The sequence below is a fragment of the Marmota monax genome, unplaced genomic scaffold (genome assembly GCF_021218885.2).
Source record: "Marmota monax isolate L192 unplaced genomic scaffold, Marmota_monax_Labrador192_F-V1.1 WCK01_AAM20220418_F8-fsc00042, whole genome shotgun sequence".
NCBI classification, from domain to species: Eukaryota; Metazoa; Chordata; class Mammalia; order Rodentia; family Sciuridae; genus Marmota; species Marmota monax.
Window position 1 is genome coordinate 8,588,772 of NW_026693008.1, and position 21,342 is coordinate 8,610,113.

Consider the following 21,342-nt stretch of genomic DNA (forward strand, 5'->3'; position numbering starts at 1 on the left):
GTCCCTCCCTAGAGACCCGCGGACTGACCGCAGCGCAGATCCGTGGAGAGGTAGGTCTGTAAGGTAGACGGATTGCAGGGGCAGGGAGACCTAGGTAAGGCGCAGAGGGCGAGTGGACATGGAAGAGGCTCTTTCCTGACCAGGATCCCCATTCCTGCCCATGACTTTGGATGCCCGACAGACCCTTGACCAGGGGGACAGAGGTGAGGGCGGAGGGCGCACTTCATTTAACCTTGCTTACCAGAACGGTTTTTGGGATCCCACCTCGGTGCATAGGATGTGGCCCCCTCCTCCTCTGGCAGGTTCCTCATCAGCCACCCAACCTCAGGGGGACCAGAGTTGTTACAGAGATCAACTTCCTTTCTTCCTTTACCTAACCCCATTCATTAATTCCTTGACTCACACAGCCTTCAGCAAATGCTTTCTGGACCTACTGTGTGCCAAGTCCATGCCAATCCCCTGCTAGGCACCCAGTTCCCAGAGAGCAGTGTTACTTGAAAATCCCTGCCAGTTGGCAGGGGAAACATATATGCATATGTAATTCTGGGCATCCTTGTTTGTAAACTGGGGCAAGGAGATTCAGTAGCCTGGGAATGCAGACCCAGATTGCATCAAGCGAAGGAAGTGCTTGACCCAACAAAGGCTGAGGCTTCCATAATTCCTTAGAGTCTGTTTGTCAAATGAGAGCTCACACAGAACACTATGGTGTGAAACATAAAGGTACAGCGTCCTTTTTGAATCAGGAGTGGGTGGCTTAGAAGCCCTCCTGCTTAGCTCCTGCTCCCCACAGGCACCCACTTTGCACAATCTCAGGGCTCCTTGGTATGCAATTTGAGAACCACTGCCATGGAGCTAGGAACATGAGCCTTTGGGCCAACCAAAGGTAAAGCCCTCAATCTCCATTCTAGTTCTGTCAGTTCTTTGAAGTTTCTTCTGGACTTCTCTGGACCTGAACATCTTTGTTTGTAAATTATAGATAATGTCAAATACCTTTGCTCATCTGTGTGCATCAGCTGATTGACAGGTGGTTGAATCACATAGTATTGAATGTTAGTGAATCCAACCTGAAGCCCTGTCTACCTCAAGACAGTAGGATTCCTGGGTCATCTGAGTAAGGAACAAGAAGAATCTGTGCCTCTTCTTGCTGGCTCTGTGACTTTGGGCAGATCACTTAACTCTTTTTTTTAAGGGCAGTTCTCACTAAGTTGCTGAGGCTGGCCTTAAACTTGTGATCTTCCTGCCTCAGCCTGCTGAGTTGCTGGGATTACAGGCATGAGCCACCATACTGGCTCATTTCCCCTTTTCCCTTCGTTCTGAGAAATGAGGATATTTCATTTTGAAATATTGACCTCAGAAGTTTAAATAAGATGATGTGTTAAATAATTCCAGGTCCTTAATAATATTAACCATTCCCAGGGCTGTACCTGTATGGGACACACTTGCCATCTCACAGGTTAGTTCCCTCACACAAATGGGGAGAACGTATCCAGAGTGACAAGCAGCAGAGGCCTTGGTAGGAACCATGTCCCTCTTCCTCCCACCAGCCATACTCATTCCCAGGCAGATGCTGTCACCCTTGAGACTATAACAGGAGGCACAGGTCTGTCTGTCTATTGCAGCTAGCTCCTGCACACTGACCAGGTCCAGGTGCCCAGAGTTGAAATAGGTTAGAAGGAAGCCATTGTGAAGGCGGATTGGGGTGCTGAGTCTGCAGCTCATTCTTCCCTACCCCCATTCCTTCTTGGAACATACCTCAATGCATGCCCCCACTGCCACCCTCACTCAGTGGGAAACTGCAGTTTGAGGGTGGCAAATCCACCCATCATGGACTCCTTTTTTCCCAGGTAACACTGCAGTTTCCTGGACATTTGTGCTCCTATTATCTCTAGGCACCAGCAAAGCAAGCCAAGCATGTTGAAGCAAGCTGGCAAGACCAGAAATGGAATGTTTCCTATGGAACCGGACTCTGGCCTCTCCTAGCTCTGCTCTGTCCGTTCAATGATTTTGTTCAAAGATGAAACAGACACCTGTGGGTTTATAACACAATTGAACTGAGCCTCAGGGGAGTCCTCTGCCCTTTAGGGTGTTCTGGATAGGGATGGTGACTCTCAGAAAGGTGGACCAGAATCAGCATTGTCTTTAGCACATGCCCTGGAAGATAGCTGGCTGCCAGAAAGTGGTTTCATGGAGCAGAGTTCCAGTGGGGAAGACCTGGCAAAGCTGGCTAGAGGCTGGTGGGCCTTCTGGCTGAGTGCCTGGAACTCTCTGCCTGAGCTTTATCTGTCCTTCTCCATCCTTCAAATGGTCTGCCAACTCACCATCCTCTTCTTGGAAATGGGCTCAGCTGATGCAGGCTGCTTTGGTGCTACTGGCTAGCTTTGTTCCACACAGGCCCAGCCACCCTCCATTCCTCAGGCCAGTGTAGATAAGAACCTCTGCCAGAGCACATCCCTCTGGGTGGCTAAGTCAGAGAATGGCAGAGCACAAAGCACTCAGCCAAAAAGTGGCTTTGCCAGGAATGGTGGAGCACACCTGTAATCTCAGCTACTCAGGAGGCTGAGGCAGGAGAATTGCAAGTTTGAGGCCAGCCTCATCAACTCAGCAAGTCCCAAAATAAAAAATAAAAAGGGATGGGGATAGGGATGGGGATGGGCCTGGGGTTGTGGCTCAGAGGAAGAGCGCTTTCCTAGCATGCATGGGGCACTGGGTTCAATCCTCAGCACCACATAAAAATAAAATAAAGGTATTGTGTCCATCTACAACTAGTAAATAAATATGAAAAAAGGGGGGCTGGGGATATAGCTTAGTGGTAAAGCATCCTTGAGTTCAATCCCTAGTACCACACACAAAAAAAAAAAAGGAAAAGAAAAGAAAGAAAGAAAAAGAAAAAAGAATAATCTGTTCTGCAAGCTCCTCACTGTCCTATCCCCGAGTACAGAGGGGTAGGAAAATGTGATGGGGTCCAGAAAGGAGGGCTTGTGGGTTAGGCCCCTATTTCCTTTTGTTAAGATGTTTTTGTTTCCTTTTATTAATTGACATTTTTATTGAACTAATTGAAGACTTCTTTTTGTGTTTGCTTGTTTCCACACCAGCCTTAGGTGAAAATCTCTTCCCTATACCCTTACCCCATTTCTTGTAATGTTCTCCTGCCCAAGGATTTCCCCTGGTGATGTAGACTGAGATAGCCAAAAGCAATAGCGGCTTGGCAAGGGCTTGCTAATAAAGCCCCACAAACCCTTGTCCACGAGGTGGTGGATGTGCGTGCAAGTTGGAGACATCTATTTCTCCCTCCATGAAGACAGAAGGGTATACATTCCCTGAGCTGGGCTGACCCCCAGAGCCTGGGTGAGTGAATGCTGTTTTGTTGCTGATACAGGGATCTGTGGGCCAACCGTCAGCATCAGGATCCTCCTGGGGACGCCATTTAGTCCTTTGGCTCCTGGGGGATGCTGGGAGGTAGGGTGAGCCTGGATGGGATGGACTGCAGAGTTTGGCCTGGGTCTTTCAAATGCTAGTGAGACCTTGTGCCCACTTGGGGAGAGGCAGGCTGGTTCCACAGGGTTGGGGGATGGGGGGCCTGGGGCTACTTGTGGCTGAAAGTCATTTGGGAAAATTCACTGAGTAAGCAAGTCTTGGCACTTCCCACCCCGCATCTCTCCCTGCTGAGAAGTGAAGCCTTCTCAAAAATGAAGGAGACATGGACAGATGCAGAGGCACCTGCAGATCTTCCCCTAGCTCAGCCCTTAATTCTGGGTGGGTGGGGGCTCATTTCTCACATGCAGTATCCAGAATGGGCCCAGGGTCTCCTGGTGAGACTCTCCTGGTGCTGTGTTTCTGTCCAAATTAGGAGGAGACCATTCCTTTTCTCCTCCCTCTTCTGCTGTCCGTGGATCAAGGGCTGGGGCTTGGTGAGAGGAGGCATGGTGTATCATGGTGCCTCTGGGGGCTGAGACAGAGGCTGTCAAGGACTGAGTGACACTGTATCTTCTCCTAGAAGCTCTGACTGGGCATCTCCCTGAGAAGCACCATGGAGCATCGGAACAGAGAAGCACCCAATCCAGGAAGGGCCCCTCAGGAACCAGGACCCAGCAGTATTCCTACGAACCAAGAGTGCAACCTGGGAGGGACTCTTGGAGGCCTAGAGTGTAACATGGAGAGGGCTCTTCAGGGACCAAGTACTGATGTGGGGATTCCTCCTCCAGGCCCTGAGCCCGAGCCCCCACCTGTAGTGGTACCCCTGGTCCCACCCCTGCCCTCAGACGTGGGGCTGCCCGGGAAGTTACCACTGGCCAGAACTGACAAGAAGTACCCAGTGATGAAGCAGCGTGGGTTCTACTCTGAAATCCTCAGCCCTGGAAGCTTGGATCAACTTGGGGTAAATATAGCAGCTATCCTCTACCATGCCTGAGCTTTCCCTGTAGCCTCCATTCCCTCATTCTTCTTCTCTTCATCAGTTCATCTGTTCATTTAGCCACCTGTCAACCCAAAAATCCATCCACCCATCCCCAGCCAGTTAGCCAGCCGTCTTTTTGGCCATCCATCTAGCTGTCCATTCATCCATCCATTCATCTGTCTATTCATTCACAACTCATTACTGAGCTCCCGCTGTGTCCAGGCCCTGGAAGGAGCTACAACATTGGTGGGGCAGTTGCCTTCCCCCTAACCCTGGTTAGAAAAGCATCCCTGGATGAGATGGCATGCTGCTGACATCTAAGAGATGGGTGTTTTAGAACAATTGTAGAGAAGGAAAATTTTATTTAAGGGCTCACGTCCATAAATAGCCAACTCCATCATGGCGGAAGAGTATGACAGAGGAAAGCAGCTCACATGATGATCAGGAAGCAAAGAGAGAGACTCCACTCTCTAGATAAATATATACCACTAAGCCATATTACCAATGTCCACCTCCTCCAGTCGCAGCATACATGCCTTCAGCCACCACTCAGTTAATCCCATCAGGGGATTAACTCACGGATTGGGTTAAGGCTCTTGTAACACAATCGTTTCTTCTCTGAACCTTCTTGCATTGTCTCACATGTGAACTTTTGGGGGACACCTCACATCCAAATCACAACAATGGGCATGCTTTTTTAGGTACTTGGGGTGTTCCAGGTACAGGGAACAGCAGGTACAAAGTTCTGAGGTCCCTGAGAGAGGGCATGGCCCATATGAAGTAGAAGGGAAGAGGTCAGGGATGAGGCTACAGCCAGAGGAAGATGGGAAGGGGATGACTAGGACAGAAACACAGAGTCCTGTGTATCCCAGGAAGCCTTAGGAAAGTTTGAGACAGAGGAGAGGCCAAGAGAGATAGGGCAAGGACCCACTGATACCCAGTCCACCAGTCATGCCAGAGTGATCCTTGGGAGAGGAGATGCACACAGAGACACTGGCTGGCCTTACAGTACCTGTCTCATGGCTCAGCCTCTTGATGCATGCTGGGAGTTCTCAGTAACGAGGGAAGCTATGTTGGACTAGAACAGAGTAGGCCCCGGATGTCCTAGCTTGTCACCCACTGTGACTTTTTGTTTTTTTAGTTGTATATGGACACAACACCTTTATTTTACTTATTTATTCTTATGTAGTGCTAAGGATCAAACCCAGTGCCTCACACGTGCTAGGCAAGCGCTCTACCACTGAGCCACAACCCCAGCCCTCCCCACTGTGACCTTTGAACAAAGTTTATGGAACTCATCAGTTCTGCCTTACCCCTGTGCTCCTGGAGTGCTCCCTGGTGGTCCTCAGGAAAGGCCCTGGCCTTGGAATCCTTCCCATGTCCCTGGGATGTGTAAGTACACTCAGGCCTCTGGGGTTTGGTTTCAGAACGTGTGCCGTGGGCCCTGCGTGAACCAGAACTTCCTACATCAAGCCGACCTCAGCGAGTTCACCCCAAAAGGTCAGTGCCCAGGGGAACAGGGTGGGTGGGTCCTGGTGTGCATTTAAAGGCAGGGTTTCTGGCCTCAGAAGGTAAAATGAGACCAGTAAGAGATAAAGTGTTTTGCGAGGGCCAGACTTACAGAGAGTGCTTCATCCTTATCCTCCCCAGAACTGCCATAAGGGCCTGGAGCTGCTAAGGGCAGGGCTGTAATTCTGTCTGCCTGGCTAGGGTCAATAGGGCATCTACCTCGGCTGGAACATGGGCTCAGAGGAAGCCAGGAGTATGTCTGAGTTGTGCTCTGCTGGAGCCCCAGCGTCTGGAAGAGCACATGGCACAGTTAGATACCCAGGAGATCTTTGCTGGAGAAAAGAAGGAGGAACATCCTCTCAGTCTCCAGGGCAAGTCTCGGAACACAACTGGGAGTAAAGACTAGGACAGGTCTGCAGTGTGTAGTGCTGCAACCAGCAGGGCTGTTAATTCAGAAACCAGCGAGGGGTGATGGGGGATTAGAAAAGAAAAACAGACACACACAGAGAGAAAGCTGAGCCCAGGTAGGACATTACAGACGCAGAATAATGACCCACTGCTAGCTTAGCACGTTTATTATATAGGATTTATCATCAAAAGGGTTTTTTGGTGTGAAAGTTTCTTCAAAGCATGCAGGATTGAAGGTCAAAGACTAGTGACCAATTATAATGATCAGTTTGCACTCATAATTCTCTATCCCTGGCAGCTGGTGTCTGGATTAAGGGTCAAGACTGATAGTCCTATGCCTAGCACAGAACCCCCTTTAAGCAGGGCATCACCATGGCAACTGGGCAGTCTTGACCTAAACCTTTGCACAGGAAGTGTTCAGCACAGGTGCAGTTCCTGCAGTAGGACAGGGAACATGGTTCAAATCACAGCTCCCTACATTGTGAGGCAGACATGTAGCAGAGAGAATAAGGTGGCTCTAGGATAGGCACCAGGTGGTGGTGAGGGAGTGGGGCAGAGACCCTCCCATCTGGGTGCATTTTCTTTCCTTCTCCATCAGACAGGACTCCACTTCCACTAGGCCCAGAGTCCCCATAGTCCCAGCTGTCTGCCTTCATGTCCACCCAAGGAAAGGCCTGGCTCCTTATTGGCACTGCCTACATTAGTGCCATCAGAGCCCATGAGCCTTATGGGGTCTGTGAACTCCTAAACTGGCCCTGAAAATGGCATCAATACGGACATTTTTGTACTTATCTGAGGATCTGGTTTGATGTTCTCAACAGTCTCACAAGCAACTGTGACCTGGAAAATGGCTATAAACCACAGATCTCAGGCCTTCAGGGCATTGGAATGATACTCCCACCATCTATGGCAGGGTTCAGCAGCTCAGCAGTCCCATCCACATGAGGAAAAGCAGCCCCAACAGTGTGGGACCAGTTGGCTCTTGGAAGCCTGTGACAGAAGTTCCCCCTTTGTTGCCTGAGAACTAAACAGAAGGCTTGAGCAGCCTGTCAGGGGCTCGGGGATGAAGCAGAGGCTAGAGGCCACCTCTTCACCCTGGCTCCTTCTTGGTTCCTTCCCGGAGTGGGTTCCAGGAGCAGAATGGTGTTGTGAATCCATAGGCACTAGAGCAGGAGATTAGGGGTTTGAAACTGCCCCCCCCCTTTTTTCCCCTGGTACCAAGGATTGAACCCAGGGGTGCTTAACCACTGAGCCACATCCCCAGCCCTTTTTTATATTTTATGTAGAGACAGGGTCTCGCTAAGTTTCCTAGGGCCTTGCTAAGTTGCTGAGGCCGGCTTTGAACTTGTGATCCGCCTGTCTCAGCCTCTGAACCACTGGGATTATAGGCGTGCACCACCACAAGCAGCTGAAGATTGTCCTTGTGTCTGAGCTGTTTGGTGCTGGCAGCTCTGCTAAGAGAATGGACTTCAGCTGAAGGCAGGAGGCCTCTGCCAAACCTCAGACAACATCCCAGGCCCAGAATCTGGAAGCTTCTGTGAGGCTCCAGAAGTTACCCCAAGATCTCTGTGTAATGTGACTACCTCTTGACCCCAAAGAAGTCATGAGTCTCAAGAAGGGGGGTCACTAAGGCTTCCCAGGACCCTTGGGACTCCTTGGAACCTTCCTCTGCCAGGAGAATACATGGGGGGCACCCACACCCCCTAGCCCCACCTATAGTGGTCTCCATTCCCCTGGGACTTTCCTCTCCACTGAGCACCCTATGTTCCAAGAAACCCTCAGTCTGGGCAACCTGGGATGATAGGATAACCCTATCTGTGATCTCATTCCACCAACTCCCTTCCCCCCATACCTAGAATAGAAGGCTCAGTCTGCCATTGTCCAAGTAGGGGCAGCCATTTGGTGGCTTCAGGGTCCCACAGGGACCATCCACCCCTACTCAGGGTGCCTCCAGTCTGGAAAGGGCCCCAGGCAGTGAATGGCATTCAAACTCTCATATGCCCACTTTACTTTCCTGTCCAGTCGTCACCCTCACCAGTACTTTAATTCAGCACCTGGCTTGAGCAATGGCTCCAGTGCTGGGGTCCTGGGTGTTTCATAAGGGAACAGCCCAGCATGCTGGCCCTGGACATGTATGGTAGGACTAAAACAGACGTTCCGGAGGCCCTGTTTCCTTCTGTTCTGCACCCGATTGGGCACCTGGTATGTTATCTATCTTCCTTCTGACACCAACTGGTCGCAGGCAAGCTCCAAGCTTCCCACACATCAGAGTGTGCCCACATGGTTCCTGCCTGGCGATTTGTCTTATTGGATGATCGGGGGAACTGGTGTCATGGGGCCCCAGCCTGATTCCCACAGTGCCTGCCTCTGCCTCTGCCTGCAGTCGAAACTTTCAAGGTTCCTGATGACTTTGAGGAGTGCATAGAGCAGCAGAGCATCGGGTCCACGACCAAGCTGCTCACCCAGACTGACTTCCCGCCGCAAGCCTATGAGCCCAAGGTGCAGGTGCCCTTCCAGGTGCTGCCCGGCCAGTGCCCCCGAAAGATTGAGATTGAGAGGTACGACTGGGTGGACTGTAGAGAGGACCTGTCCTCTGGGAGGTGGTATCTGCCTAATGAAAAGTTGAGGGTCTAAAGACCACTAAGTGACCATCTCCATCTCCATGGCAGATTCTATGAAAAAATATTTAAATTTTCTAGTTCTTTGGTTCTTTCAGAAGAACAAATGGATTTTCCTTGCTGTGGAATCAGAGAGGGTGGCATTTAGGTCAATGAAGTGGGCCTGCCAGGGCAGGATACAGGGGTAATTGGAGCCCAGGGACTCAAAGGGGTCCACACCACTATCATCACAAACCCTGGGCCTTCTCACAGTAGCCAGAATGTCACAGGAAAGCAGGGAGCTAAAACTCCAAACCTTGGTTCTAGTGTTCCGATGAAAGAAAATTTAAAGTCAGACACCAGACGTCATGCAAGAGAACTTTATTGTAAGTGAAAGTAAGGTGAAAATAAAGTAAAAGCAAAGTGAGGCTCAAGCAGAGAGCACGAGAGTGGAGAGAGAGGAGAGAGAGAGAGAGAGAGAGAGAGACGTCTCTGAGCAGAGAACAACAAAAGGAGACAATGCTATCTCCAAATTTATTAGTTTTATGGTTGACTTGAAAACTGGGGTCCTCCTTTGACAACCTTCACCAATCAGGTGTTCAACTCCTCCTTCTCTTCAGGTGATGGAGTTTTTGACCTTAGTTGGTCCTCTCCAGAACTGTCATGGTGGCCATCCTATTTAGGGGGGCTTCATCTATAAGTCAATCCCATGTTAATGTGGGCACTGGGGTCAGTAGCTGGTCAGAAGTTATCATAGTATGCCTGCGCTACTAAAGGAATCCTCCTTCCCAGACAACTGGAGACACTTATAGCCATAATTCCCAACTTCACATCAACCTCAGTGGACCCTTTCAAGAGTTAGTCCCATTCATCCTTTTCTCTTGACATGTTTTACAAATAGCCCTTTACTTTATTTTGTTTTCTACAGATGAACTGCCACCATTGATTTCGTAAGATAGTTTAAAGAAGGACCCTAAAGTAATTTAAGTAATTGTGACCTTACCATGTATTTCACTGCTCATTGCTAGCTACTACCTAACAAGAGCCCTGGGGCTCACTAGTGGAGCTCCTACACGAGCCCAGCCGTCCTGAGAATCCTACCTGCCCTTCCAGGAGAAAGCGGCAGTACCTGAGCCTGGACATCGAGCAATTGCTGGCTAATGAGGGCATCGACTCCAATGAGCTCATGCCAAGGCACCCAGACCCCCAAAACCCCCAAACCATTGAACAGGGCCATGACCCACTCTTCCCCATCTATCTCCCACTGAAGGTAAGCCAGGCTTCTGTGGATTGCCAATGGAGATGGGATGGGAGTGCGGGACCCTGGCTGAAGCTCAGGAGTCAGACCCCAAAGGAGAGCCCCACTCCAACCACAGATACTTACATGTCCAATCATAGCAACTGAATAACCATAACCCACCCCAGGTGCCTTAGTCATCCTAGGTTGGAGTAGGAAGGGCTCCCGTGATCCCTGGGAGGCAGATTCTCTGCTTCTTCCCAGGGAGCCTGGGCAGCCTGTGTGTCCCCCCACCCTGTGGAGACCAGAGATGGAGGAGGGTGTCAGTACTGCCCCTTGGGATACAAATGGGAAAACAGAGTCAGAGGAGGAAAAAGAGATTGCACAACCTGGCCCTGGCTTTGGCTCCTTCCCCTTCCTCTCTGTGTCCTGAGTGTCTCTGGAGACTCTGGATCTAGATGCACATGATCCTTCCAGTGATGGACAACCGCCTTCCTGTGGGGTGCTCAAGAAACCCAAGAGCTCTCTGTTCTCTTGGGCCTGAGCTGGATGTTCCAGGGGAGTGGGGGAGAGCGTCGACATCTTGCCCTGAGTCCCCAGAAGCCCTCTGCTTGAGCCTTAGGTGGCTTTTCTGGATAAGGATCCAGGGTTTCCCTCTCCTTCAGACCCTGTGTGCCCCTGGGAGAAGTAGAGGAAGGGCTCTGCCCTCCCAGACACCTGCAGCTCCTTCATCTGGGGAGCAGGCTACTGAGGCAGCCCTGTTCTCTGGCATGCTCAGTTCGCCCCGGCCTCTAGGGGAGCCACTTCCTCCCGACCTTTGCCTGCTTTCTCCCAGGTGTTTGACAATGAGGAATTTGACTGTCACACTCCCCAAGAGTGGATCAATATGGGCTTGGAGCCACGGTCAAACACCAGGAAACCAGTTCCTGGGAAAGCCCTCCTGCCCACTGACGACTTCCTGGGACATGGTGAGCAGGCCAGCCGGGGTGGGGTACCATCTTGTCCCAGCAGCAGTCCTGTCAAGAACTCCTGGGCTCCCCTGGCAGCCATGGGGGCTAAGGGGTCATCTGAGGCTGAGATACAGGCCAAGGAGCTGGCCACACCAAGGCAAGAAATGCAGGGATCAGGGTGGACATGGTCAGGAGGACTGGGAACAGGACAGTTTGGATATGTCTAGTGCTAAACAAATAAAGACGTTTTGATATGTTGGTAATAAAAATATACATGCTCATTGGAAATGTTAAAGGTAAATGCATAAGGTCCCCGGCTGGACCCTTCCATCCCACCATCCAGAAATCACCATCATTCCGCTCATAACAATGGCCTCTCAACTTTTACCTCTGTAAAAGCCTTCTCACAGTAGCCAGAGTGTCACAGGAAAGCAGGGAGCTGAAACTCTGAGCTGTAGCACACTTCACCACTACATTTATGATCACACTTGGACATATTCCACACCCTCATACACACACACTATGACACTCATATATACACTGGTAGTCACCCATTTATAACCACTATCACACCTACTCATTGGATGCGACACAGATTTGCGGTGCCTCGGCCTCACCTGTGTCTGCCCAGAGTGCCTCTGGCTCCTCCTTTGGCCTCAGTCTGTCCTGGTGGCCATGGAGGCTCTTCCTAGTTGCCTGCTGTCAGGAACAGGGTGAGTAGCCATGGCCGCCATCTAGGCCTGTAAGGCTGGGTCTCTGTGCAGGCTTCCTAGCAAGTCTGGTGTCCTAAATTTGGAGGTTGGAAGTGACCATTTCTCCATGCAGGGTAGAAGGTGGCTCTGCACCCTGCCTCTTGTAAGGACATGATTCCATGGAGTGGGAAGTGGGCTCAGGCAGGCAGGCTCTAGGTCAGGGGCAGGACTAAGAGCGTTAATTGGTTTTTTAAGACTGCACAGCCTCCAGGAGGCCTGCAGTGAGTCCACTGAGCAGGCTGCAAATTTGTTTCATTCAAAAACACTTCAATGCTGGAATCAATTTCTCTGAACCAGATAAGAGGCCCAGAGTATTCCCTTCACTTTGAACTTAATTACAAAAATATTTGAACTCAATGGTTCCCAGATCTCCAATTCCCGGTGATAAAACCAAGGCTGCATTAACCTCAAGGGCATGGAGTGCCAGCCTCCCCTCTTCTCAAGGTAGCCAGAGCATGGGGGCAAGGAGGGGCTGGCAGAGAACAGAACAGTTTTCTGTCAGAGCCTTCTCATTTTCCTCGGGGGGGCTGCTTGTGACATTTTTTCCTTTAAGTTGAGCCAAGACAAGGTCAGCATTTTCAAAAAGAAAACTTACTAGGAAGGGAGGGGAAAAGCAAAACCAAAGCAAAGCCAAGGAGGTATACAACAACGGCCTCCCGCACCCCTCTGGCATCAACAGGTGAGAACCACTTTCCTTGGAATTCCAGCCCCTCCTTCCTCAACAGTAGTCTGTAGAATGCATCAGTTTGTTTTATGCCACTATATGATAAAGCATCCTCTACTAAGTAGCAAGTGTGTGTGCATCTTCCTTCTTTCACAGTTTATTGAGCACCTACTATGCACCAGTTTCCATTCTAGATCCGGGTCCACTTCTGCCCTTAGGGAGCTGAAACTAGAGTGAGGAGGCTGACCACCATCCAGGACAGTGCTTGGGGCAGAGGTGTTATTTTAGGCAGAGATGCCTCTCCAAGGAGAAGCCAATGGGAACAAACCAGTAATGAGGCCACCAGGCAGATGACACAGTCAATGCAAAGGCCCTGAAGAAAGAACAAGCTGTAAAATCACAGGGACAGGCAGACATCAAGTGTGGCTAGAGTGAAGCGGGGGGTGGGCAGTGGCAGGAGGTGAGCTGGAGAAGAGGGCAAAGGAGCTTAGCCTGAGGAGTAGGTAGGAGGCCCCTCCTGACTAAACAGGCCCCAAGGACCACTTACAGCCCATTGCAGGGCAGTGGTCTCTTATCCTGTGGCTCAATAGCAAGGGCAGCCTCCGGGGAGGGCTTCACACTGGCCTTGGTCACTTTGAAGAGGTCCAGCTCATTTACGATGGCCTCCACAACAGGCCCTCAACAAGTTTCTTGTGTGCCTGGGGCTTTCCTGCCTCGTGGCCAGGCCCTTCGTCCTGTGTCTGTCTCTGCCCCGGTGGGGGTCATGCAGAGAGGCTTCATCCTTTCAGATCCTCCTGTGGCCCAGGGGTTCCAAAGAGGCCAACTCAGATGGAAGGAAGAGGGATCATAACTCTGCTGCAGCTAGACAGGATGTTCTGGTGGGAGAGAGGCCAGTCTAGTGACCTCTGAGACCCATTCCCCGCATTCCTGGCAGGAATCACTGGTGGGGTGTCCCTTCCTGTTTCAGAGGACCCCAAGAGTCTGGAACTGGTCTACAAATGGTGTGAGGTTGGTGTTCTGGACTATGACGAGGAGACGAAGCTGTACCTGGTGCACAAGACGGATCAGAGAGGCCTCGTGCGGGACGAGATGGGGAAGCCCATAGTGAATGGAGGGGTCACTTCCAGAGGTATGAGCTCAGCCTCTGCCCCAGGCTGACCCCCAGCTCAGGCCAAGCCCACGCTGTGACTGAGGCCAATCCTTCCAAGGGTACCACCAGCTCAGATCTGAATTCTGCCTTGCTCGATTTGATCTATGGCTGTCTGGACCCTGATCAGTAAGAACCAGCAGACCCGTGTCTCAGAGACTCCAGGAAGGCAAATGGCCATTATTTGGTATGTCAACTCTGAGCAGCTGACAATGCTTCATGTAGCACAATGTTGAAAGCCTGAGGCCATCAAATGAGTGATATTGGCCCTGGGTGTGGTGTTCAGCCCCAAATGGCCACCCTTGTACAACTCCTTGTCTGAGCATAGCTCTTTTTTCGGGAGGATGGGTACCAGGGTTGAACTCAGGGGCACTCAACCACTGAGCCCCTTCTCCAGCCCTATTTTGTATATTATTCAGAGACAGGGTCTCACTGAGTTGCTTAGCACCTGCCTATTGCTGAGGCTGGCTTTGAACTCACGATCCTCCTGCCTCAGCCTCCCAAGCCGCTGGGATTATGAGCACAGATCTTTGTAGTCTTCAAAGCACTTTCACGTTCATCCATGACACCATGTAGAATAGGCAGGGCAAGGAGTGTTATCATACTCATTTTGCATATTCAACAGGAGATCAGAGAAGGGAAACACTGTACTCAGGGCCACTGCAGGTCAGTGACACAGCTGTCTAGAACCCTGTGCCTGACCCAGAGGGCCTGACTATATGCCCCCTTCTCCCTCCTACCTAACCCCCCAGGCAGGCCACCCCTTCTGATCTGTCAATACTGGGTGCCACGGATCCAGCTTCTCTTCTGTGCTGAGGACCCTCACGTGTTCACGCAGCGTGTGGTCCAGGCCAATGCTCTGCGCAAGAACACAGAGGCGCTGCTGCTGTACAACCTGTATGTGGACTGCATGCCCACCGAGGGCGAGCGGCTCATCAATGAGCAGAGCCTGAATAAGATCAAGCAGTGGGCCATGAGCACACCCCGGATGCGCAAAGGTTCCGTGTGAGTCCCTGCACCGTCACCTCCTGGGGGTCTTTCCATGGGGAAGTAGCACTACCAGGCAGGTAGAGCTCCCTTGGGGTTCATCTGTGTGGGGCTGTCTTGCCCATTGTACTGTGGACTTGTTGGGCCCCCAGATGTTCATCTCCACATCCCTCATTATCAGGATGAACTCACCGAGCCAGGCATGATGGTGAACGCCTATAATCCCAGTGGCTCAGGCAGGAGGATAGCAATTTAGTGGGGCCCTAAGAAACTTAGTGAGATTCTGTCTCAAAATAAAAATAAAAAAAGGGCTGGGGATGTGGCTCCGTGGTTAAGCACTCTTGGGTTCAATCCCTGGTACCCACCCACCCCCCAAAAAAGAAGAGTCATGGATTCTTACTTTAGTGAAAAGGGTATGAAGCATTACTATCATTTTTTAAATTTCAGTGCTCAAAGTTGGCCAGGAGGAGCTTCTTCAAGTTACCTCTGTGTTTTTGACATCTTTCCATCATAATGTGTGCATGTCTTTACTTTCTGGTACATTGAGAAGTTCCAGGCTTATACTTTCCCAGATCCAGCCGTCAAATAAAATTTTTCTCCAAGGACTCTGATTCCTTTTAGTGGGGAATTTAGAGGCCAAGATTTGGGCATTAGATGTATTTGTTCCTTCTGGGAAATCATTGCTTCAAGGTTCTTAGAGCAGACAGATTTGGGAAATAATAGAGATATAAAATATTACTTCATTGCATTATATATAACCTCCACACATACCTTTTTCTGTATATATTGATCTATCTGTTAAATACCCACGAGTTCCTGCTGATACCTTCAAACTGACTCTAACACCACAGGGCTCATTCTCGCTTTTATGTATTTGTTAATTCCATCCTCTAGAAGAAAACTGGCTCCCATTACTTAATGTACATTGACCTATTTGTTTAGTCCTAGAATGCCACAGGCCGGCTGCAGCAAAATAGCCGGGGGGTGACGAATAACTTGTGTATGTTGATACAGCAGGAGTGGGAGCCATTTATTGCAGGACAGGAGCAGTATTTATACATTCCACACAGCTTATCTAATTAACATAAACTAGATACAGCAGTCAACCAATCAGGAATCTCCACACTTAATGGCTCGCTTTTGTTACTTCTCAAACCACTCCCTCTGGCATTTTGCCAGGCACCATCCAGACTTGTTTACGAACTCTAACATTCCCCTGGCAAAATGCCAGGTGTTATTTTGACTTGTTTACAGACTCTAACACTAGAATACACAGAATGTAGTGTCAAATCGCTAATCCATACCTTTTAGTAGACTTTTTGGTGTCTTTAGTTAGCATCCTTTTTCTCTTTAGTCTGGGGCTTATAGTCCAAATACTACATTTGGAAGTTACTTGATTTCTTTCTTCCTACATCTTTCAGTGAGGTGCCCACTTTATTTTTTGAACTGCATCTTGGTTCATTTATTACATATACACACATTTATAAACATATTAAATATATAATATGTGTTAAATATGTATACATATTTTATATGTACATTATATATATACACACTACTCTGTAATATTCTCTTTCTGTATATGTATACTACTCACAATATTTATTACTCAAAAAGACTTACTCAGCAATGGTGCATCCCTGTAATACCAGTGGCTCAGGAGGCTGAGACAGGAGGATCTCAAGTTCAAAGCCAGCCTCAACAACTTAGCGAGACCCTGAGCAACTCAGCAAGACACTGTCTCAAAATAAAATATCATAAAAAAAGGGCTGGGGATGTGGCTCAGTGGTTAAGTACCCCCATGTTCAATTCCCATTACCAAAAAAAAAAAAAAAAAAAGACTTATTCAGAGATCTGTCATTCTCCCATCATGCCTGTAGGTATACAGTATCACCAATTTCTGGTTTATCTTATTACATAAATAAAGTATCCTAGGTATATATACATGTAACACACTTTAGAAAGCTTTTGCATTTTGCTTTTTTCACTTACAGTGTACCTGAAATCAATCCATATCAGTTCATTGAGATTTTTTGCATCCCTTTTTATAACTGCATAGTAATCCATTGTGAGGATGTACCATAATATATTCAGCCATTCTCCCAGATATGGTATTATCTTGTAATTCCAAAAACTTGTACATTTTTATTTCAAAATGATGGAGGTATAGCTTTGGGGTAAATTTTTAGAAGTAGAATTGCTAGATAAGTACATATATCAGTTTTGTTCATTTATTGATTGGTGCCAGGGATTGAACCCAGGGGTGCTTAGCCACTGAGCCACATTTTATTTTTTATTTTATTTTGCTAAGTTGCTTAGGGCCTTGCTAAGTTGCTGAGGCTGCTTTGAACTTGAGATTTTCCTGCCTCAGCCTCCAGAGCTGTTGAGATTACAAGTGTGCACCACTGCACCCAGCCATATGTAGTTTTTTTAGGTATTCCAAATTTTCCTTTTACCATTTTGAACGTCCACCAGCAATGTATGAGCATGCCTGCTTCTCTGAAACCTTTCCCAGAGTATATTTAATACTATCTAATTTTTGGCCACTCTGGAAGGTAAGGAAGAAATGGTATCTCGGTCTGGCTTTTATTTTGTCTTATTATAAGTGAAACTGAATATCTTCTCCATCTTTTCATAATATTAAAGATAATCTTTTTGTGACTTACCTATTTATCTTTGCTTTTTGTTTGTTTGTTTGTTTTGTTTCTCAGTTTAGGATTTTTCTTTCCAGTTTTAAGAGTTGTTTGTATATTAGGGATATTGGCTCTTTATCTGTGATATATGTCATCAATATCTCCTGGTATTTCAGTTGTATTTTGACCTTTCTATGGTGATTTTTGCCACATAATAAAATAGTAAGGCAATTTTATTAATCTTATCTTTAACTTCATCTGAAATTTGAGTCAAGTCGGAAAGTCTTGCCTTATAGTAAGGTTTTCTTCTCGTACATGTATGGTTTCAGTTTTTTGCATAGATTTTCTTGATTCATCCTTATATATAATGTGGATCTAAGTTTTTATTTTTCCAAATGATTGACCAGTTGTCCCAGCAGCATTTTTAAAAATTTATTTATTTATTTATTTTGGGGTACCAGGTATTGAACCCAGAGGCACTGGATGATTACTGAGCCACATCCCCAGTCCTTTTAATTTTTTGAGACAGGGTCTAACCAAGTTGCTCAGGCCCTCACTAAGTTGCTGAGGCTGGTTTTGAACTCAAGACCCTCCTACCTCAGCCTCCCAAGCCACTGGGATCACAGGCATGCGCCACCACACCCAGCTTCATTCCTTTAATTCTTTGTATGTGTGTTCAACGTCTGTGTTCTGGGCGCCCTGTAAATAAATGCCAGGCCTTCTGCACAGCACAGCAGAAATGACCATGAGCTGGACCCTAGCCTCCCTGCACTGTCCCTCCCTACCTGGTACTCACTGGTCCAGAGGGGCACAGCCACTGAACATAGTGTGAGGAGTATTGGGATGATGGGGATGGGGAGCACTTTGGGATCATACCTAGGGCCTGCCTTCTTCCTCAGGAAATGAGATTGGCCCGGGACAGAAATCCCAGGCTAGTCAGGCTTAAGTAGGGGCTGAGTGGACAAGAGTGTGGCCACCAGCTGAAACAGTATATGCAAAGGCTCTGAGGTGAGCAAGGGCCTGGAGTCTCCACAGACTCAGAGGGGCTTCCTGTGGTGGGAACGGGATGAGATTGGGGAGCCTGGTCTAGGAGAGTAGAAAGGGGCCAATAGAAGGACCTCTTAGATCTTCATAAAGAGATTGGTCTGTACCTTAGGAGCTAAGAAAAGCATAGATGGGTTTTAAGCAGAAAGATGAGATCAGATTTGAGTTTTTCAGGGAGTGGATTGGAGTGGGTGGAGGTGGGAACAGGGGACCTGGCCCTGGGACAACATCGAGAAGCTGGAAGCCAAATGCACAGACTCAGGGACTGATATGAGGGGGGTTATAAAAGCAGCAGGGAACAAGGGGCAAGGAGGTTACTGGCTCAGGGACAGGTGGCAGTATGCCCATGTATCCGGAGAGGAAGCTTCAAGCTGATGTCCCAAGTCTATGCCAGAACAGAGCCCGCATGGCAGCTGGCCCACAGCGCGGGGTTGACTGGATGTGTGGAGGCCCTGATAACCCTCAACTCCCTCACTGTGGACAGGGTCCTCGAGCACCTCAGCAATCTCACCCGAGAAGTGAGCCTGGACTATGAACGCAGCATGAACAAGATCAACTTTGACCAAATTGTCTCCTCCAAACCTGACACGTTCTCCTATGTGACTCTGCCTGAGAAGGAGGAGGAGACGGTGCCAGAGCAAGGTGAGGGTTGTTAGACCCTGAGGCCATCCAGCTGGTCAGGGCCCCCTTCCGTCACTCCCTCTAGGATCACTTGTCCTGCTGCTGTGAGCCCCATGAGCCTGACCCTCCCTTGCACCACCTTGTCCCCAGCATTCATACCCTTGTGTCGGCTGTCTGAAGAGCTCTGGTCAGGGGAGAGGGAGGAGGACTCTTTTTTAAAATATATATGTCTGAGTAATGCAGAAGCCACAGGGTAAATGTGTACCAGGAAAGCCATCATTCAGAAGTCGATGCCCAGGGCTCTGATGGTCAGGCCTCGAGGTCACCAAGCCCTTTCTTCCTCCAGTAGCAAGGGTAAGCCTGGCATCACTGCAGCCCCATGAATGCATGGCACACTGAGTCTCAGAGAAAGATGTCAGGTCCCCTAAGAAATCTCTGCTTTGAGTGCCCTGCTAACTCCATTTCCTGGACCTGGCTTTCCTACACCCTGGGCCCAGGACGCAGGCTGGGGTGTAGACAGCAGGGTAGGCTCTGAGGGGCCCTGGTGCCCACATCATCCTTCCTTGGGGTTCTAGGGCAAGCTCTAGGCAGGCCTCAGGTTGTGTGTAGCATGGGTGGGAGAAGATAGGGAGAGAGACCACAGTTGCCGCCCAATTCTTAAAAGGGACTATGACTAGGGAGGCCTGGAGTTTATCTTTTTCCCAGCGCAGGCAACTCACTGAGGGTGTTGGGGCCACTCCAGCAAGCTCTGGGAAAAGAGGGGCTCTAGGAATGTGGCTCTCTGTTTTGGGGGAGGAGATAAGAGCCCTGTCTCTCCACCAAGCACCCCGTGGATGTGTCCTTATCCCTGGTATGTCCTAGGCAGGTCTAATGCTGACCTCAGGCTCCCACCCCTGCAGGCCTGGTGAGTGTCCCCAAGTACCCCTTCCGGGAGCAGAAGGAGGACTTCACCTTTGTGTCCCTGCTCACACGGTCCGAAGTCATCACAGCCCTGAGCAAGGTGCGGGCTGAGTGTAACAAGGTGACCGCCATGTCGCTGTTCCACTCCAACCTCTCCAAGTACAGCCGCCTGGAGGAGTTCGAGCAGATCCAGTCTCAGACTGTCTCCCAGGTGCCTGGGTAGCTGGGCATGGTGGGCGGGCACAGTCAGGCCCTGGGAGCCAACACATCAGAATCCCTGGGAAGCTCAGGCTTAGTAAGTCACTTGAGATAAGGCCATGGCCTCTTCCAAGGTCTTTTGGGGGCCTGCAGTGGGGCCAGGTGTGTGACTTGTCTTGAAAAGAAAAGGAGAGTCTGGCTCCCTTCCTAATCACTTTATGCCAGGCCTGGTTGCCATGGGGCAGGTCCCTTGTCTTGGAAAACCCCACTTCTGGGTCCACCTGAGGATCAGATGTGAGGGAGGCAGAAGGCAGCCTCCCTCCACTCCATTAAGGTCACTCTGCGTGTATGTAGGTATATATACCTACGTGTGTGCAAGATGCACTCCTCCCTTGTCTCTGTCTTCATGGCTGGAGGGAAAGCCCTGATCTGTATCTTTCCCTCTCTCCCTCCTTCCCCACTGAGCAGCCCTGGGCCCTGGGGGGCATGTGAAGAGATGGGTTGGCAGGGTTTGTGTTTTAGTCACTTTGGCAGTAAGTTGGGGGTGGGAGACATCCCTCAGATGAATCCTGAGGCCACCTCAAAATCCAAGTGTGTAAAGTCCTGTAGCACGGCAGCTGTGGACGGTGGGTCCCTGGGGTGGGCTTTGTAATGACTTCCGTGACCACTCCAGGTGCAGATGTTCCTCAAGGACAGCTGGGTCAGCACGCTGAAGGTAGCCATGCGCAGCAGCCTACGTGATATGAGCAAGGGCTGGTACAACCTCTATGAGACCAACTGGGAGGTGTACCTCATATCGAAGCTGCGCAAGCTGATGGAGTTGATCAAGTACATGCTTCAGGACACGCTGCGCTTCCTGGTGCAAGACTCACTGACCAGCTTCTCACAGTTCATCAGCGATGCCTGCTGCAGTGTGCTTGACTGCACCGATGACATGGTCTGGGGGGAGGACCTCATAAACAGCCCCTACAGGTGGGGCCCTGCTGGGCAGAGGCAGCTATTCCTTGCCAGGCCCTAGTGGCTTGGTCCATGCAGCCAGGACCAAGATGCTAAGCAGCATCCTGTGGATGGTGGGTCTCTGAGGAGGGCTGTGTCCCCTAAGCTACCAGGCAATGCCCCACAAGCCCTGGATTGCATTTGGGTGACCCTCATTCACTCCATCTTTGAGTTACTCAGTTGAGAAGTGTTCTTTGAGTGCTTTCCATGAAACCAGAGATACAGTTTCTATGGAAACCAGAGATACAGTTTCTTTTCTCTCTGGAAGACAAACAACAAAACCCTTAAATAGAAAATACAATGGGT

The 21,342-nt window shown here is 49.6% G+C and overlaps 1 protein-coding gene across 5 annotated transcripts in view; it reads left to right on the forward strand.

Annotated features, from left to right (window-relative positions):
- Dnah1 (dynein axonemal heavy chain 1) overlaps positions 1 to 21,342 on the forward strand; it is a 70,833-nt gene continuing 49,491 nt past the window's right edge. For 4 of the 5 annotated variants that reach the window (XM_046452900.1, XM_046452903.1, XM_046452902.1 and 1 more), the window contains exons 1-12: positions 1 to 50; positions 3,093 to 3,345; positions 3,995 to 4,375; positions 5,821 to 5,893; positions 8,694 to 8,868; positions 10,021 to 10,177; positions 10,980 to 11,112; positions 13,478 to 13,639; positions 14,410 to 14,662; positions 18,806 to 18,963; positions 19,842 to 20,053; positions 20,714 to 21,012. In XM_046452900.1, coding sequence (XP_046308856.1) covers positions 4,028 to 4,375; positions 5,821 to 5,893; positions 8,694 to 8,868; positions 10,021 to 10,177; positions 10,980 to 11,112; positions 13,478 to 13,639; positions 14,410 to 14,662; positions 18,806 to 18,963; positions 19,842 to 20,053; positions 20,714 to 21,012 — 1,970 coding nt within the window. In that variant the 5' untranslated portion in view covers positions 1 to 50; positions 3,093 to 3,345; positions 3,995 to 4,027. The remainder of the gene's footprint in view (positions 51 to 3,092; positions 3,346 to 3,994; positions 4,376 to 5,820; positions 5,894 to 8,693; positions 8,869 to 10,020; positions 10,178 to 10,979; positions 11,113 to 13,477; positions 13,640 to 14,409; positions 14,663 to 18,805; positions 18,964 to 19,841; positions 20,054 to 20,713; positions 21,013 to 21,342) is intronic. The other variant, XM_058582108.1, reaches the window with a different exon arrangement.